This window comes from Stegostoma tigrinum, chromosome 1, assembly GCF_030684315.1.
Source record: "Stegostoma tigrinum isolate sSteTig4 chromosome 1, sSteTig4.hap1, whole genome shotgun sequence".
Lineage (NCBI taxonomy): Eukaryota > Metazoa > Chordata > Chondrichthyes > Orectolobiformes > Stegostomatidae > Stegostoma > Stegostoma tigrinum.
This window is the reverse complement of record NC_081354.1, coordinates 3,947,282-3,967,705: the sequence shown is the minus strand read 5'-3', so window position 1 is coordinate 3,967,705 and position 20,424 is coordinate 3,947,282. Positions and strand designations below refer to the sequence as shown.

Genomic DNA, 20,424 nt, shown 5'->3' with positions numbered 1-20,424 from the left:
GTGCAAACACTTCAATGCATAAAAAAAATTCATGAATTCATTAAAATAACAGGCAAAAGAGTTTGTTACCGGTGCCCTCAGGTAGGATAATACTAGTGCCAATTTTAAACCTTAGGTCCCCAAAGTGACAACTTCCTGCTTAGTTTTTTTTGTTGCATGGAGTTGTACTGAATACAATCTTTTTAATCATGAGACTAGGGGTTCATACCAATCACAAAATAACATTCCTGCACCTTGCAGAGGCCAGGCGTGGTTAGGGGAATTGCGCGTTTATCACAGCTTGACAGGACACAAATTGCAGTTAAAAAGTAAAGTCACCACAGTCTCACTGGACCACAGGAAGAAGTTTCTGGTGGTGGTTCCACCTGTGGGACAACAAGACTCAGGCGAGGGGAGAGGTCGAGAAGGAGAGTCCTTCATGGTCACCTCAGCCAGCGCAGGAACTGAATCTACACTGGCATTGGCATTGCTCTGCAGCACAAACCAACCGTCCAGAAAACTGACCTGGCCAACCCGCAAAACATTTGAGGTAATTGCCGAAAGAAGCAGCAGATGGTTAAGATCTGGAGTGCAGTCCCCGAGGGTGCGATACAGATAGGTTCAACTGAGATATTCGAGAGGCTATTATTTGAAAAGCAGAAGGCCATGTGGGGTTAGGGGGAGATGGCAATGGTTGGCAAAAGGTCCATTGCTCATTTAAACATTTTTCACAGACATGATGAGCTTTGTGTCCTCTTTCTTGTGCTGTAATAATCCTGTGATTTTTGGACATTGTGTGGGAGATCAAACAAGCCATATACATCTCAATGCAAACATTAGCCATTGCTGAGATAGCAGGAACTGCTGATGCTGGAGAAGCTGAGATAACAAGGTATAGAGCTGGGTGAACACAGCAGGCCAAGCAGCATCAGGGGAGTGGAAAGGCCGACGTTTCGGGTCGAGATCCTTCTTCATAAAAGAAGAAGGGCCTCAATCCGAAATGTCAACTTTCCTGCTCCTCTGATGCTGCTTGGCCTGCTGTGTTCATCCAGCTCTACACCTTGTTATCATTAACCGAGTGCTTTTAGGATTCCATTTCCAGGGACAGAGTTTATTTCCAAGCCTTCTTCCAATCAGGTAATGCCATGCAAACAGGCATGAAAGTCTATGCACCCGGTGCTCTTAATTTCCTCATCACTGATGTCAAAGTTCAGCAAATCAGGAATGTTACCATTTGATTCTCCAAAGTGTGTCAGACCCATTATTACTTTAGAAGTTACTGTCACTAGTACATACTTAATGTGGTTTATCTGGCATTGCTTCCTCTGTCAGTTTTAATACAAATGATACGCATACACACCCATCCTGCCAACAAGACTGGAGAATCAGCGAGTTCATTCAAAAAGCTTCCACAGTCACAGTGGGCTGAAAGACCTCCGTCCGAGCTGCATCATTTTACACATGGCTCATTCGCAAATATTTGGAGAAACATGTTTTTCAACTTTAATTTAAAATGCCTTACTCCACAGGAGTAATGCTTAATGGTAATGTGTGTCTTTAGGTCTCAAGAATATAAATTAATGTGGTCTTTGGTCATTTGACTGGAAGCAAGTGAACTGTCACTATTCCTCTCACGTGTTCATTTCCTTCTCACATACACATACAACACACTTATATACATAGGCATGGGGCTACAATCCCCTCCAAAGTTGCAACTAATAGTTTCATATCCTTCATGATAAGTTAAATTCCCTTCATTTCATTGCAAAGCATTCAATACTTTGTAAACACAGAGACCCTGTTCCTTGGACCTTGTGGAACAGATAGACGCTGTTAGATCCAGATGCTTGAGAATGGGAGTGTGACTGCATTCAGTCACAGTTATCAATAGGAATTACTGTGACCCAGACTAGATACCTGTAGCTATGTCTTCATGTTACAATTCTCCACATCTCTGCCTCCTGGGAGGCAATGGCCAAGCTGTACTAACTAGGCTACCAATCCAGAAACTTAGCTAATGGTCTGGGAACCTGGGATGGAATCCCCCAAGGCAGATGGTGAAATTTGTACTCAACTTTTAAAAATAAAAAAATTGGGATTAAGGATCTATGGACAACCATGAAACCCATTGCTGATTGTTGGAAAATCCCATCTGGCTCACTAATATCCTTCAGGGAAGGAAATTCGCTGCCGTCACCTGCTCTGGCCTATGTGTAATTCCAGACCCATAGCGATGTGGTTGATTCTCAAATTGACCTCTGAAATGGCTCATTAAGACACTCAGTTCAAGAGCAGTTAGGGATGGGCAATACATGCTGGCCAGCCACAATGCCCACTTCCTACGACAGAGTTTAAAATAAGCAGACTTAACTCCTTTGCCATGATCTAGTAAACTTGGGGAGCAACTACATGAACACGACTTTCCACCCAAGAGTTTCTTTAAAGGTTGTCACAAGCTGTGTCTTCATGCATAGGTCATCCTTCCCAGATAGTTAGCAGGGACGTAGCCCCGTTTCCCTTTAACTTCTGCCAACCACCAATCTGGATTACCACTCAAGTCACTGGGTTTCACGATTGTCACTCGCTCATATTCCTGAAGGCTGAGTTCATATTTACTCCGTGCTTCAAAAGGATAAACTGCATAAAAGATCTGTGAAAAGATAAAACAGTAAGCACCATGAAAGATATAACTGGCACATCACTGACAAAAGTGGTTTGTTCAATGTCCTGTCTTGCTTGGATACAGAGGTCTACAACAGAAGAATAGGTGACTCAGCCAAACTGATGCTTGCCACACGTGGGCCTCCTCCAACCTTTATCAGCTTTTTCTTCCTGTGCCTTGTCATCTTAAAGCCCCCAATAAAGCCACCCCACTTGTAGAGAAAAAAGCCCCAGCATGTTCCATGTTTCCTAATAAATCTCATCTTTACTATTAATTCTGCTCCGAAAGTACTTAAATTATGCACTTCAAGGGAAATCATAGAATCCCTACAGTGTGGAAGCAGTCCGTTGGGTCCACATTGACCCTCTGAAGAGCATCCCACCCTAACCCTGTAACCCTGCATTTCCCATGGCTAACCCACCCAGCCTGCACATCCCTGAACACTATGGGCAATTTAGCTTGGCCAATCCACGCTAACCTGCACATTTTTCGACTGTGGGAGGAAACCAGAGCACCCGCAGGAAACCCACGCAGACACAGGGAGAATGTGCAAACTCCACACAGTCACAGAAGGCTGGATTTGAACATGGGTTCTTGGCGCTTTGAGACAGCAGCACTAAACACTGAGCCACCATGCCACCCTTTGCCACATGCTCTTTCTCTTGAACAAATTGAACGAAGATTCAAGTTACGAACAGGCAGGACCAGAGTATGTGCACATGCAATAAACTATATAAGATTCTGGATTGTATTTGAATCTAGGTCCCACAGTTTAAAGTCAGTGCCTAATTCATTAAGACCACCAGGGCAGAATCTCTGGTCTTGGTGATCTCGTCATCAGTGAGACAGGAAGTCAGTAAACCCTTCCAGGGCTACTCATGGTGTCAAAGGCCCAGGCATGACATTAAAAGGGCATTCTTTCCCTGCATACCAGCACCACAGTTCATGCTCTTGCAGTCGATACCTCAGAGCAACTGCAAAACCTTCTGATTTCACATCATCTCCCAACACCAAGAATAACCTCAATTATTGCTTCCTATGATGAAGATTTATAATATAGGAGATTAATATTTTACTATGCCAGAACTTCGCTTCTAAAGTAGAGGTAAATGGGGTTTTGATTTTCAATTCTGTGAAGATGTGTTGTTTTTCTTTTAAAACAAAAGAGTCAGAATGTCATTTTTTGTAGCAATGGGACAAAGCAGCCTTAAGCGAAATGACTAGTGGAGTCATGTGGTGAGGTAATTCGGAAGTGTTTGCTAAGTTAACAATTACCACCCAGAGGGAAACAGTTGGAGTGGGGTCAGAAGCAGGCCCGTTCAGAAGAAAAGATCCATACCAGCAGAAAGGCCATATAGTTTTGGCAGCATCCAAGACATCAGAAGTGGAAAGAAATCTTAAACTGCTTTAGCGGTTCAAGCAGACAGGGCTGGAAGAAGGCCCAAGCTTTGTCTCAACGTGTAGCGCATTAGCCTATGTCTGTGCATCTCTGAGACAGAGAGAGAGAGAGAGAGAGAGAGAGACAACAAGACAAATGCCGAAGAAGGGTCCCGACCCAAAACATCAGCTTTCCTGCTCCTCTGATGCTGCCTGGCCTGCTGTGTCCCTCCAGCTCCACACTGTGTTCCCTCTGATGCTGATCAGAGATAATGGGAACTGCAGATGCTGGAGAATCCGAGATAACAAAGTGTGGGGCTGGAAGAACACAGCAGGCCAAGCAGCATTTCAGGAGCACAAAAGCTGATGTTTCGGGCCTAGACCCTTCATCAGAAAAGGGGGATGAGGAGAGGGTTCTGAAATAAATAGGGAGGGAGGGGGACGCGGACTGAAGATGGATAGAGGAGAAGATAGGTGCAGAGGAGAGTATAGGTGGGGAAGTGGGGAGGGGATAGGTCAGTCCGGGGAGGACGGACAGGTCAAGGAGGCGGGATGAGGTTAGTCACACATCCCTCACGCCCCACCCCTGCAATAACCACCCTCAGAGAACCCCCTCGTTCTCACATACCACCCCACCACCCTCCGGATACAACACATCATCCTCCGACACTTCCGCCATCTACAATCCGACCCCACCACCCAAGACATTTTTCCATTCCCACCCTTGTCTGCCTTGAGGAGAGACCACTCTCTCTGTCACTCCCTTGTCCGCTCCACAATCCCCTCCAACCCCACCACACCTGGCACTTTCCCCTGCAACCGCAGGAAGTGCTACACTTGCCCCCACACCTCCTCCCTCACCCCCATCCCAGGCCCCAAGATGACGTTCCATATCAAGCAGATGTTCACCTGCACATCTGCCAATGTAGTATACTGTATCCACTGTACCCGGTGTGGCTTCCTCTACATTGGGGAAACCAAGTGGAGGCTTGGGGACCACTTTGCAGAACACTTCCGCTCGGTTCGCAACAAACAGCTGCACCTCCCAGTTGCGAACCATTTCAACTCCCTCTCCCATTCCTTAGACGACATGTCCATCCTGGGCCTCCTGCGGTGCCACGATGATGCCACCCGAAGGTTGCAGGAACAGCAACTCATATTCTGCTTGGGAACCCTGCAGCCCAATGGTATCAATGTGGACTCCACAAGCTTCAAAATCTCCCCTTCCCCCACTGCATCCCAAAACCAGCCCAGTTCTTCCCCTCCCCCCACTGCATCCCAAAACTAGCCCAGCTCATCCCCTCCCCCCGCCACTGCACCCCAAAACCAGCCCTGCTCGCCCCTGCCTCGCTAACCTGTTCTTCCTCTTCCCTATCCCCTCCTCCCACCTCAAGCCACACCTCCATTTCCCACCTACTAACCTCATTCCACCTCCTTGACCAGTCTGTCCTCCCTGGACTGACCTATCCCCTCCCCACCTATCTTCTCCTCTCCATCTATTTTCTCCTCTATCCATCTTCGGTCCACCTCCCCCTCTTTCCATATTTATTTCAGAACCCTCTCCCCATCCCCCTCTCTGACGAAGGGTCTAGGCCCAAAATGTCAGCTTTTGTGCTCCTGAGATGCTGCCTGGCCTGCTGTGTTCCTCCAGCTCCACACTGTGTTCTCTGTGAAGCTGCATGGCCTGCTGTGTTCCTCCAGCTCCACACCGTGTTCCCTCTGATGCTGCCTGGCCTGCTGTGTTCCTCCAGCTCCACACTGTGTTCCCTCTGATGCTGCCTGGCCTGCTGTGTTCCTCCAGCTCCACACTGTGTTCTCTCTGATGCTGCCTGGCCTGCTGTGTTCCTCCAGCTCCACACTGTGTTCCCTCTGATGCTGCCTGGCCTGCTGTGTCCCTCCAGCTCCACACCGTGTTCCCTCTGATGCTGCCTGGCCTGCTGTGTTCCTCCAGCTCCACACTGTGTTCCCTCTGATGCTGCCTGGCCTGCTGTGTCTCTCCAGCTCCACACTGTGTTCTCGCTGACTCCAGCATCAGCAGTTCTTATAATCTCATAAAATGGGATAGGTTTAGGGAACAACTTGCACTTCAAGTTTGGGGTGTATGGTCTGGAAAGGGTTGAGCAGTAACAACAGACAAAGTTTAGCCAAAGGTAGCTTGTAAATAATTGCCCTGCTTTACCTGCTGATCTTCTAGGTCACTTGAGGTGTCATCATTTCCATTAACTGTTGATGTCTCTGGTGTAGATACTTCCTGAGAATCGTTGAGAGGGTCCCCACCATCGCTGGCATTAAAGTGCAGATTCCTTGCATTGTTGGTATCTCCGCAGGGTGAAGATACAAACAGGCTAATGTCATCAAAATCCTCATCAAGCACCGATCCGTCTGTTGACACTCCACTCTGGCCAGCGGCAGGATTGTATGGTCTCAGAAATGAGGAATACACATAGCCTTGCATCACTACATAGAATCAAAAGCAGTTATTCACCCTACAATGCTTTGTCACATTTTTTAAAAAGTATGTATACCATGTTGAACAGAATACATCCAGCAAAATGTTTTACTGATCAAATCCACACATATCCATTGACTATAATCCCACATTATATCAGTTTCTGGCTGTGTCCTGATGGCTGAACCTTTATGCATTTTCAAATAACTTGTGGGAACAAATGTGCTGAAAATATAATGGATCCTGGAGCTTTCCCAAATTTTAAACCAAGCACTCTGATTTCGCCTGACACTAGGCCCTTCAATCAACATCCATCCACGTGTGTATGTGAGAACACGAGACAGTGTGTGAGAGAGAGAAGCAAAAAGAATGTGTGTGTCCCTGTGTATGTGTCCCTGCGTGTGTGTGTGTGTTTGTGTATGTGTGTGTGTGAGAGAGTGTGTGTGAGTCTGTGTGTCTTTGCGTCCGCACTTCATCAAAATAGCATCACAAATTCCTTTGTTTTTACCGGGCCATGGTTTAATGAGGCTCAAATCTGCAGACTCAGAGCTGAGAGTGCGACACACTGAGCCATGGTTGGCACAATTTTAATAAAGAGAACTAACAGCGTTGTTTGGTTAACAACTCTACTTGTTTTTACAAGCTTTGTTTTGATTAAGACAGGGCATACTTGGATTTTTATATGAACAAGGAGGCATTTGGTTCCTTGAGCCTGTTTTCCCATTCAATCATATCCATGGCTGATATCACTATAACCTCAACTCCTCATTCCTGCCTATTCCTGATAACCGCTCACTGCCTGCCTTACCAAGAATCTATCAAAACATTCACAGTCTATGCTTCTACTAGCTTTCAGGAAAACAGCTCCAATGATTCATGACATTCTGAGAAAGGAAATTCACCTTATCATTCTTTTCTAAATAGTGACAGTTGTAGATTGTCACATATGAGGAAACACCTCATATGATAGCTCCATATCTACTCTGTCAAGACCCTGCAGAAGCTCAAATGTTTTAATCAAGCCAGGTCTGACCCTTCCAAACTTCTGCAGATACAGGCCACCCTGCCCTACCTTTCCTCATAAGATAAGCCATCCATTCCAGACATTAGTCTGAAAAACCTTCTCTGAACTGCTGCCCACATATTTACAGTGATCCTTAAATAAGGAGACCAATAGTGTACATAACATCCTTGATATGGTCTCACTGACACCCTGTATAACTGAAGCCTAACCTCCCTACTTCTGCATTTTGTACTGAAATATCGGATTCTTAAAAGGGCTTGACAGGATAAGTGCTGAGAGGATGCTTCCCCTCATGGGAGAGTCTGGGCCTAGAGGGCATGGTCTCAGAAAAAAGCAGCACCAATTTAAGACTGAGTTGAGGAGGAATTTCTTTTCTCAGAGGGCTGAGAGCCTTTGGAACTCATTGCCACAGAGAGCTGTGGGGGCAGAGTCCCTGTGTGCATTTAAAGCTGAGAATGATAGATTGTTTATCAGTCGTGGAATCAAAGATCATGGGGAAAGGACAGAGAAGTGGACATGAGGAACATTAGATAAGCCATGATCCTATTGAATGTGGGAGTAGGCTTGAGCCAGACAGTCTATTCCTGTTCCTATTTCTGATGGTTTTATGGCATTCAATTCCTCTGGCAATAAACAATAACATTCCATTAGCTTTCCTAATTACTTGCTGTATTTGTGATTCATGCACTTGGACATACAGATTGCTCTGTTTCTCAGAGCTCAGCAAACGCTCACCATTTAGATTATACACTTCTTTTATTTTCTTTTTGCCAAAATGGACAATTTCACACATTATACTCATTTAATCTATTTTTATCTTGTTATAGATTTCTTAAGTGCTCTTCATAACTTAATTTCTTAACTGTCTTTGTTTCTATAACAAATGTGGCAACCCTACCTTCCACCCTTTCATCAAGGTCATTGCAGTCTCAGCACTGATCCCATGTGGCACACCACACATTACATACCACCATCCTAAAAAAACATCCATTTGTGCTCACTGTGTTCCCTGTTAGCCAGCTAATTGTCTATCCTTCTTAACTCGCTGTCCTCTACACCATCTTTTTACTTTCACAATAACTGTAAATATCAAATGCCTTCTGGAAATATTTGCAAAGCACATCCACTGGTTCCCCATTATCCACAGTATCTATGTTACTTCCACAGAAAACTCACAGATTAGCAAGAAAGGATTTCCCTTACACAAATCTGTTAAGGCTGCCTGATTACCTTCAAGTGATCACAACTGCCCTGTTATAACAACTTTAATAATTGTAACATTTTCCCTATAATAGATGTGGAACTTACGGCCCTGAAGTTTCCTGCTTTCTGTCTCTCTTCTTGTTTAAATAACAGAATTACATTTTCATCTCAATTTTATAGAATGTATAAATGACAGACAATAAATGCAGGCTAGCTACTAATGCCTACGTCTCACAAGTGAATTTAAAATCAACTCAATATAAAAAGAACCCCACAAATAACCTAAAATTACTCTCCAATAAAGTTAAACATCAATGATTCCAATGCAGCACAGGCTACACTGTGGTGGAGAGTTTTGCCTTATCCAGTTGTAATGTAAGGGTTGTGATTTAGAGATATTATATTTTAATATCAGCTATTTTTAAGTTTGGACTTTTAAATTTTATATTAGTGATATATTAGTTTTTTGAGTCTGAAGGGGTTAATGATTAACTTGCGTGTGTTTCTGTAGCCATTGTGATTTCTTTTAAAACAGCCTTGTACAGATAAAGTAGTAGCCTCAAGAACAAATGAATTTTTATTTACATTAGAATAGTTTATTACTGAGCAAGGCCACCAACTGTGCATCAAGATTTCAATTAGTTACTTCTGGGCCTTACTTTTTAAAACTAGGTTAAAACACCTATAGCTTGAAACACAAAAGTTGTTTTTGTCAAGTTTCAAATTGGTACGGTTCTGCAAAAATCTGAGATGAAGTTGGATGTGTAAAGGCATGCTCTTGAGTAATGAAAAGCATAGAAAAAAATACATTACCTTGAGGCAAGGAGCTCAGAACAGGAATGTTTGAACAAAACCCGAAGAGGTTATTTGAAGCCGAGAACATTTAAGCTCAGATTGATGAACATTTTGCAGACTGAGAGTGGAAATCACTGTGACTTGGAGAGATGTTAGAGAGATGGTGATTTTACTCTGCCCTGTGCAGATTGTGCTTTTGGGTACTATACAGAGATTTGTAAAGGAGTGTTTTGGGATTAATAGCATTATGTGTTAACATGATTTTCAAAATCATTGAGGTTGAGATATATCTATGTTGTTGGGTTGTTCTATTTTATCTTAGTACATCTTGCTTAATAAACTTATGTTGTTAAAACCAAATTCATAACATTGAAAGATTGTGTTTCAGTGGGAAACCACCTTGCTAAACCAAAAGAAAAATAAAACATGATCTATCAAGGCAGATTTCAGTCTGTGATATGTCTTGACCAGTAATAAGAACAGTTGAGATCATAACACAAACTCTAATACAAGGACAGCAATGGAACAGAAAGGTAAGAGCCGTAGAGGCAGAGGCCCTTAAAAGATTTAAGATGTATTTGGATGTGCACTTGTGATGTCAAGGCATAAAAGGCTATGGGCCAAATATCTGAAAATGGGAATAGAATAGTTAGGTGGTTGTTTCTCACCAGCACGGACACAATGGGCTGAAGGGCCTTTTTCTGTGCTACACACCTCTGTGACTGTATTTAGCAGCACATTAAAAGACCAGCAAAGTCCAGCTCAACACTGGAGAGGCAATGGCCTCGTGGTATTATCGCTGAACTGTTAATCCAGAGACCCAGATAACACTCTGGGGACCTGGGTTCAAATCCCGCTAAGGCAGATAAAATATCTGGAATTAAGAATCTAATGATGACCGCGAACCCATTGTGGATTGTCAGGAAAAACCCATCTGGTTCACTAATGTCCTTTAGGGAAGGAAACTGCCATCCATACCTGGTCTGGCCTACACTTGACTCCAGACCCACAGCAATGTAGTTGACTCTGAACTGCCCTCTGGGCAATTAGGGATGGGCAACAAATGCAGTCTATCCAGCGATTGCCCACATCCTGTGAACGAATAAAGGAATGTAGAGTGATGGGAATTGGAAACACTCACCTCCTGTATCAATGAGCCACCTGTTCACACTCCCTAGAGGGTCCTGTTTCTCAAGAACTGCCACGATTTCCCCCTCATGAAGAGACGCATCTAAATCTTGGGCAGCATTGAATTTTCGCTTTGCTTGAAAAAGTTTGTCAGGGCTGTGTGTTGCCAAGAGCTTCGCCCTGTCATCTTCAGTCTGCTGGGGAGCTTGTGGCTTTGAGGAACAAAAGTGAAGCAAGAGCCAGTAACCACCTCAGAACAAAAGCACTGCTCCAAATGTCACAGATAATGAAGTTTTGAAGAAGGATTATCGGACTCGAAACATTAACTCTGCTTTCTTCCCATAGCACTGCCAGACATACTGGATTTCTCTAGCAATATATGTTTTTGTTTTAGATTTCCAGCATTCACAGTTCTTTGTTTTATTTAAGTTCATAAAGGAGGTGGTGAACACTGCACAGCGCAAATTTCTAGATTGGATTCTTACCATGGCTGGTAATTTGGGAAAATAGCAGAGTAACATTCCCAGTCCCCTGACTATTTTGTTTATTTGTTGTAAAGGCTCATTTGATACACCACTATTTTTTGGGTTAGGAAATCGCATCCTGTCTGGCTTATAAACACTACGACAAATGCTGGGGGTTACCATTGACCAGAAACTGAACTAGACTAGCATTTAAATACGTTGGCTACAAAAGCAGGTCAGAAACTATGAGTGCTAACACCTCCTCACTCCCCGTATCCTGTTCCTCTGACAAGGAACAAGTCCAGAGTGTGATGGGATACTCCCCACTTGCCTGGATGGGAGCAGCTCCAACAACACTCAAGAAGCTTGACACCATTTAGGATAAAGCAGCCCTCACTTGGCTGACACCACATCTACAAACAGTCACTTTCCCGACCACCAGTGAATAGTACAGTAACAGCAGTGTGTACTATCTACAAGATGAACGGCTGAAATTCACCAACCCTCCTTAGACAGCAGATACATGGGAACACCACCACTTGTTAGTTCCCCTCTGAGCTAGACATCACCCTGTCTTGGAAATATATCGCCATTCCTTCAGTGTCGTTGGGTTAAAATCCTGGGACTCCCTTCCTTAATGGCATCGTGGGTCAATGTACAGCATGTGGACTGCTGTTGTTCAAGAAAACAGGCCACCACAAGCATCTCGAGGGCAATTAGAGATGGGCAGTAAATGCTGGTCCTGCCAGCCAAACCCCACAGCCTGTGAATTGATGAAAAACAATTGTTGCTGAGTCCTTACTACCGTTGAACTGAGAAGCTTGATCAGGCCATTTCATGGGGGAAGGTTAGAGTCGACCACATAATGTAGTTCTAGGGTCACATGTTTAGAGTGCTCATGGACCAGATGAGTTTTCACATCAATCACTGATCATTTTGATGGTCACCATCACATCAAGTAACTTTCAGATTGCAGATGTATGATTGTACTTTAAAATGCACCAGCCTCCCTTGTGGGATTGAAAGTCATGTCCCCTCAGCTTTAGTCTAGTTCTCTAGATCAACTGACCACTATGCCACCATTGCACTTGAATTAGAAGATGGTTCACGTAACTAAGCAAAGAGCACCTCATTGTAAATAATTCTACCTTTTATGTATCAGATTTAGGGTGAGGACAGAAATAGGATTGGATTTGATGCCACTTGTAGTCAAATTGCTCAGTCTCTAGACTCGCCAATGAAGGACAGTCAGGTGGATGAGGTACCACAGACTTGGATGTACGTCATCACAAGGAATCAATATTCCAGAAGGTTGAGGATAGGAGGATGATGAAAGAGAGAAGTAGGACAAGCTGAATATTGCGGAGGGATTGACTTCCATATTTTGAGATTGAATTAAACAAATTAGGAGCCAATGTGATGAGTCTTAATTACACCGCAGTCAAGAGAGCAGGAAAAGTGTACGGTGTGGAAGATTTTGAGGTAAGTGGACAAATTTTACAAAATAAAGAACAAGAACCATAGGTTTTCTGATAAAAAAGGAACAGCAAGAAAAGTTACGGAAATAGAGGGAAGTGGAGAGAATGATTAAAAGAGAGAAAAAAAGAGTGAAAGTGGGAGGATGTTGAATAACAAAAACAGAAATTGCTGGAAAATCTCAACAGGTCTCGCAACATCTGTGGAGAGAAATCAGAGTTAACATTTCGTGACGAGTGACTCTTCCTCAGAACTGAAAAATATTGGCTTTTATGCAGAAAGTAGGGTGTGGGGAGAGGGTAAGGAGATGTAACCCGAAGAAGCATTAAGAACAGTTGGACAGACAAAAGGAGTGGATGGCGATCAGCCTGGGAGAATGAACAGCTGCTGATGGGGAGAGTTAGTGGCTAACAATGGGGTTGAGTGTATTAGCGTGCTGCGTAGGGATTGGGCATTGCATAAACTGGGCAGAGATAGCTCATGTTAACATGGAGTGGGTAAACACTGGGATTACACTGCTGGTATGCAACAGAAAATTGGAATAACTGACAAACTAATGCGATGTAGGTAATAGGTACAGGAGGAAGTCATCAGAGGTTGTGCACCTTGTTAATTAGATCATAGCTCAACTGTATCTTAACTTCCTGTATTGGCCTGGTCCTATGACCCTTAGCCAACAAAAATCTGCCAGTTTCAGTTCTGAAAATTTGAAGACCTCAGCTGTTCTGGAGGGCTGAGTTCCTGAATTTTCAGAAGATGCAGCATATTTTTCTTATGACCTAATGTCAAGGAACTAGATCAGAGAAACCAATGTAAAAGCTGAAGCAAAACAGGAAGGGGGGAAAAGGGTTACCACCCTCATAGAACAAGGCAGCCAAGAAATCCAATGTTCACAATATTGAAGTATTATCCTTTGTCTAAACTCAGCTCATTGACAAAACGGATGCGATGGCCTAGTGGTATTATCGCTGGACTGTTAATCTAGAAACCCAGATAATGTTGTAGGGACCTGGGTTTGAATCCTGCCACGGCAGACGATGGAATTAGAATTCAATAAAAATATCTGGAATTAAGAATCTAAAGATGACCCTGAATCCATTGCTGATTGTCAGGAAAATCCCATCTGGTTCACTGATGTCCTTCAGGGAAGGAAACTGCCATCCTTACCTGGTTTGGCCTACATGTGACTCCAGACCCAGAGCAATGTGGTTGACTCTAAGCTGCCCTCTGGGCAATAAGTGCTGTCTGGACAGCGAAGCCCTCATCCTGTGAATGAATAAAGGAAGTCCCACAAAGCCAATTGACTGGCTGCAAGAAGATATTAACACCAACAGCTTCCATTTCTACAATGCATTTAACAATCAAAAACTTCCCAATGCAATGAAACTTTGCTTCAGGAAGCAATATTTGACATCCAACACATAATTAGTGGTGAGTACAGATGACCGAAGAGTTGGATTTTAGAAAAAGAGTTAGATTTTCAAGGACCACCTTACTGGGGGAAGAAAGAGAAAGATGGAGGAGCCAATTCCAGAGTTGAGAGCTCCAGAGGATGACCTACCATTTTATAATGTATTTGGATGGGTTCAGTTAGCTCACTTGGCTGGATGGCTGGTTTGTAACACAGAGTAACACCAACAGCATGGGTTCAATTCCTGCACCAGCTGAGGCTCCACGATGGTCTCTCCTTCTTGACCTCTCCCCTCACTCTGAGGCATGGTGACCCTCAGGTTAAACCACCTTCAGCAGCCTTTCTCTAATGAGAGAGCAGCCCCTTGGTCTGGTAGGACTGTGGTAACTTTTAATGCATTCAGAGCACAAACCACTTGAGCCCAAAAATAACAGGCGTTGTCAATGCTAAACTACTGAGAAATATTTGTAGCAGCTGGCAAGAAAGGAAATCCAGACTTTTCTTTTACATTTTTAAACCACGCATTTTAATGAGAAAGGACAGTGCTCACTAACCAATGGGGCAGATGTTCTTTTCTTTGACCGTTCTTCTAAGCTGGACCTCCTTTCAATCACTCTCTGAGATCCAAATTCTTTACCAAATGACAAACTATGAATTTCTTCAATGGCTTGCTTTTTCCTGTCTCGAACACTGTCTGAAGGAGAAATCTAAAGTGTAAAAACAAAACCTGTTATGACCCATCAGCAATCATTAAACTGTACAGACCGTAGGAGGTCCAACTGTCCCATCATATACCACGTTGAATGAGCCAGCCCTACCACTCCTCCTCTTTATCTTGACATTGCGTTATCATCCATCTCCGTTTCAAGTATTGATCCAATTCCCTTTCAAAAGTTATTATCGAATTTGCTTCCACCACCCTTTCAGGGAATGCACTTCAGATCATAACAACTCACTGTTTTTAAAAAGAAACAGAGGCTTCTCATTTCCTCCGTGGTATATTTACCAACTCTGGAAAAAATCCATGCTCTCCAGCAAAAGTAAACTCCATTTCTCAGGAAGGTAGAAGAAATCTGAACTCTTGAACAGGTTTAAAAAGTACAGATTAACAGCAGGTGCAGCTCAGACTAAAAGATTTAACAGCTTCGGGGCAATTTAGTGCAGTTGCTGGGATCTGTACTGAAAACAACAAATACTGGAGGTCACAGTGTGTCAGACAGCATTCTTGGAGAAACAAAGCAAGCTAACATTTCGAGTCGAGATGATTCTTCATCAGATCTCCGATGTAGCTCGCTGTCTCTCCATGGATGCTGCCTGACCGGCTGTGATTTCCAGCATTTGTGGTTTTCAGTGCAGGTTGATCACCTTCCTGCTTCTTTCAATTTCTTTTCTCTTCGTATTTTTACAGGCATTAGAGGCAGTGGTGACAATTGGCTTACTGATTAGTTCGGAAACAAAAGTAAAAGGTGAGATCAGCGTTCATAAAGTGGCAGCAAAATCTAAACAGGAAGAAAATTCCAAAAAGGAGCTTAAAAATCTCCAAGTGTCCCTCTCATCAATTCAGGCAGGTGCCGAGCAAACAAAGCAGAGACACGGTGAACCGAACGTTTTCTTTACACGGAGGGTGGTGATCAGGGCCATTCTGCCTTAAAAGGTGATGGAAGCAGATTCAGTAAAAAATATGTTTCAAAAGGGAATTGGATAAAAAAAAACTAGAGAAGTGAATAGAAATTGTGGGGTTGTAGGCGAAGGACAGATACAAGTGGTACTAACCGGTTGTTTTCTTTTTCAAAGAATCAACACAAGATGAAAGCACTCTTTTTGAACTGTACGATTCAACCACAGTAGCATTTAAACCATGATTGTGTGAGCTCAAGTTCAGAACAGAACTACTGAGAAAATGCTCATACTGCCACCTGGTGTAAGCATTGTGTGCAGTAGAGGATACTTGGCCCAAGAAGACCAGAACATTTTGGTGTTTACATTCCAATGTACTGCAGAGGGCAAGAATTCATATTGTCACTGTACACACAGAAGATCGGAATTTCACCTAATACCTAGATGCACTTACAATAGCTGCCCTTTTAAAGCCTGCAATAACTTCTGCTTCACACCATGAGTATCGCACAATGTTGTAATCAGTAGCCTTTTTGTGAACAAGGGTTAGATAACATCACTCAGACAGCAAGAACTGCAGATGCTGGAGTCGGAGATAACAGTGCGGAGCGGGAGGAACAAAACAGGTCAGGCAGCAATTCTGAAGAAGAGTCCAGGCCCGAAACGTCAGCTTTCCTGCTCCTCTGATGCTGCCTGGCCTGCTGTGTTCATCCAGCTCCAGACTGTGTTATCTAGCATCACAACTTGAATAGCCCAGTCCTAATTTTATGTCTGCTCATTCCAGACTCTGTTCCTCCCACATCAAAGGATATAGTTTTTATCTGCCTCATCAAATCCTTTTATCAGCTTAAAAATCTCAATAAGACAGTATCTTAATCTTCAATACTTCTAAATCAATACGTCTTCTGATTTGCCACGAATAGTGCACCAGAGAATATCAACAGTACATTTTAATGAAATGGTTTCAAGGTAGATTCCATGAGCCAAAGCCCCTCACCCACAGGTTCAAACCCACCAGTATGGTCTTTCCAGATGGAGAGGCCTGCAGTGCTGAGCTCATAAGGTCCCTGAAAACAGCCATAAAGCAGTAGATGCAGTTAATTAGTATTTCCTTTGCCGCCTTGTTAAACTTCTGAAGTTCCTCGACTAACTGGCCATTCAGCGCTTCATAATCCTTCTTTGCCTCATTCAGTTCCTCGGCTGCCCGCTTGTCTCTCACACTTTCAGACTGCTTGAGGCAGCTTACATAATCAAGCAGCTTGTCATAACGCTTCTGTATGAGTTTCTGAGGAGTCGAAAATAGGATATGTAACGCAGCAAGTGGGACCACAATCAGCCTCTCCAAACGATCTTTCTGAAATGATAAAAGTGTAAGATGTTAAGGTTGCGGTTAGAGGTAGATCCGAGATAGATTTTCTGCTGTACACTGACTCCCAATCTGACAGCATCTCATTTTTAAAAGCTTCATCCTTGCGCTCAAACACATCCATGGCTTCATCCATCCCCACCTCTATAACCTTCTACTACCCCACAACCCTCTGAGATCTCTGCACACCTCCAATTCTGCCACATACCATTTCCTAAATTTTTATTGTTCCATCATCGGGGGAAGGTAATAGTACAGTGGTATTATCGCGAGATTATCCAGAGACCCAGATAATGTCACCAGATTGTAGAATTTGAATTCAACAAAATGCTGGAACTTAGTGGCTGATGAATCCATTGTCAATTGTCAGAAAAAAAACGTCTGGTTCACTAATGTCCTTTAGGGAAGAAAACTGCCATCCTTACCTGGTCTGGCCGACATGTGACTCCAGACTCACAGCAACATGGCTGATTCTGGACAGCCAGGGGGGTATAATAAATCCTGGCCTGGCTAGCAAAGCCACATAAATGATTTTTTAAAAAATTGACAGCTGTACCTTCATTTGCCTGGGCCTTAAATTCTGGAATTCTGCCTAAACTGCTCCATTTCTCAATCTCTGTCTCCATTCCTTAGAACTCAGCTCTTTGACCAGGCTTTTGGCCAACTGCTCTAATATTTCCTCACGTGGCCCACAGTCAAACTTTGTTAACAATGCTCCTATAAGACATTTTACTTTGTGAGAGGCAGGGAATCAGGAAAAGGTTCCGTTTGAAAAATGTTCCTTTCCTACAGAATCATTGAGGGAACAGGAAAAGGAGAAATCTTTCCTTGCTTGCCCCTTGTGGAATCTGGGTCTGTCTGGGATAAGATTGGGTAGAACAGCTTATCAAAGCCTCCTTTGTCTTGAATTTTCCACTCGTTGTTCATGGGATTTGGGCACGGCTGATTAGGCCAGCATTTATTGCCCGTCCTCCAATTGCACCTGAGAAGATGCCTCCTTGGAGTGTGTTGGTAAAGTGACAGTGCTGTGTGTGACAATGGAGATAATTCTGAATCTGGGTGGTGTGTAACTCAAAGGGGAACTGGCAGCTGGTAGATGTTTACAGTATATTCATTGTGTTTTAATTGTATGCATCTGGTGAATATCAGCTTGGGATTTACTTGAGCCTCTACAAATAGACGTAAAAGAAAACTTGGGTTAGGATGTGCACCTATGTGGATGAGTACAAAATTACAACCTGCTCTCAAACTGACTTTCTGGAATAGGGCAGTAGCTGCTGTGCTTAGTCTTTACGGCAGAAGACGTTTTGGGTTGGAAAACACTGCTGAAGGAGCAATGCTGCACTGTATCTTGTAGATGGTACACACTGCTGCGACTGTGCATCAGAGATGGAGGGTGTGATTTTTGAAGGAAGTAGATGGGCTGCCCAGTCAGGTAGGCTGCTTTGTTCTGGATAGTGTCAAGCTTCTGCCCATGAAATGCCAAGCCTTTAGCTTGCTCTTAAAAGCAGCAAACATACCCACACAACCTTCCCTTTTCCAGTTTACGTAATTGCTCCACATAATGTATTCGGTTAATGTAGTTTACATATTAGTGCACAAGTATAGAAGTGGCATAGATAAGGCAGATAGGAGGAAAAGCGCCCCTTCCACTGAGCTGCCAGATCAATAAGCAGGCAGCGAACATTTAAGTTAAAGTACAAGAGCTCAAGAGAGACTTTAAAGAAGAATGTTTTCAAATCAAGAGGGTGGTGGGTATCTGGAACTCACTGCCTGAATGGATACTCGAGGTGGAAACTGCCACGACATTTAGATATTTACCAGATGCATACAATTAAAACACAATGAATATACTGTAAACATTTAGATAGCCACTTGAGGTGCCACAGCATGAAACGCTACAGGCTGAGTGCTGGAAAGTGGGATTAGAGTAGCTAGGTACATGGGGATACCACGGGCTGAAGGGCCATACTGTAAAACTCTATAGCTCTACAATGCAATACATCGATTATCGAGGTGGGTTAGCTCAGTTGGTTGGGATGGCTGGATTGTAATGTGTAGTGATACAAACAGCATGGGTTTAATTCCCACACTGGCTGAGATTACCATGAAAGATGCTCCTCACCCCCTCCCTCAGATGAGGCGTGATGACCCTCAGGTTAAACCCCCAACAGTTGACTCTCTCTAATGAGGAAACAGTCCTGTGGTCTGGTGGGACTAAAGAACTTTATCATCAATTATTTTGGTTTCCCTCTTACTGTATATACCCTCTCAACAGCTGGAGCATCGTTCCTTGTGAGGGAATTGGTTTAAAATTCTCTCCAAATAGGAAACTGAACATTTACACTGGGGCAGAAGTTGTTTTGCTCAGGGAAGCGTAGATAATAAAAATTAAAATTGCCATAGTCCTCCCAGGCCATAGGACTTCTCTCTCATTAGCGAGAGGTGACTGGTGGTGGCTAACCTGAGGGTCAGCACATCCCAGGTGAGGTTGAGAAGTTTCTGAACCTCCATGGTAACCTCAATTGATGCAGGAATTGAACCCACACTGTTAGTATCACTCAAACAAGCCAGCCAACCAACTGAGCTAAATGACCCCTTGGTGAGCTAAATGACTAATTACCCCAGTTATGCTCAATAGGGGGAGGAATTTATGAACCGTAAAATGTAGGAGCAGAAGCAGGCCATTCAGCCCATCGAGCCTGCTTTGCTATTCAATGAGATCATGGCTGATCTGATAATGAGATAAATTGGATAAGTAAGCTTCACATAGTCAGGAAGGAGAGATCCCATCCAGAGTGAGACAAAGCCCGAGTGAATATATATTTTGTGGAATTTGGAGGAAATGTGGTAATTCAGTGCAGAGGGGAATGAGGTGCTTTTTTTTAATTGCTTTTTTTCTCTGGCCCATAACTTGTAAGTTTATTTTAACAGGATGAATTGAAGAACAGAATTAGGGCCCAGCTGAAAAGAATGGCATCACAGGTAAACCATAAGTTCATTGGTTGGTGATAGCTACTAGTTTGACTGTCTATGATATTTATTTTCAGTGTGAAAGTAACCCAAGGGAAATATTTACAGGCTACAAACTGAAGAGAAAAAATGAAACTTTTAAAAGTCAAATTAAGAACTACATTATTAAAATAGAGATGCAGGGCCTGGCAATGTGTTGTAACTGCATGATGTGGGAGTTAGGGAACCCCACTGTGGTTCAGAGTGAGCACATCTAAAGCAAGTGTTGTTGCTTGAGAAACACCAGCTCAGAGTTGATGACCTGGAGACTGAGCTTCAAAGTCTATCACACACCAGGGAGGAGGAGAGTTACCTGGACACAGGAGGCAGCCAGACCCACAAAACTAACTCATATTCGGCCAGTGGTCAGGGACGGGAGGGTGGTAGGTAGAGGGATCTAGGAGGTATTGCTGAAGGAGCCTCAGCCCTTGAGCTTGTCAAACAGACTCGAGATTCAGTCT

The 20,424-nt window shown here is 43.5% G+C and overlaps 1 protein-coding gene across 2 annotated transcripts in view; it reads right to left on the bottom strand.

Moving 5' to 3' along the window:
* Positions 1–1,030: 1,030 nt before the first annotated feature.
* arhgef38 (Rho guanine nucleotide exchange factor (GEF) 38) overlaps positions 1,031–20,424 on the bottom strand; it is a 79,702-nt gene continuing 60,308 nt past the window's right edge. For both annotated transcript variants that reach the window (XM_048537663.2, XM_048537671.2), the window contains 5 exons: positions 16,601–16,939; positions 14,523–14,675; positions 10,631–10,829; positions 6,198–6,475; positions 1,031–2,629 (listed from right to left, as the gene is read on the bottom strand). In XM_048537663.2, the coding sequence (XP_048393620.1) occupies positions 2,444–2,629; positions 6,198–6,475; positions 10,631–10,829; positions 14,523–14,675; positions 16,601–16,939 (1,155 nt within the window). In that variant the 3' untranslated portion in view covers positions 1,031–2,443. The remainder of the gene's footprint in view (positions 2,630–6,197; positions 6,476–10,630; positions 10,830–14,522; positions 14,676–16,600; positions 16,940–20,424) is intronic.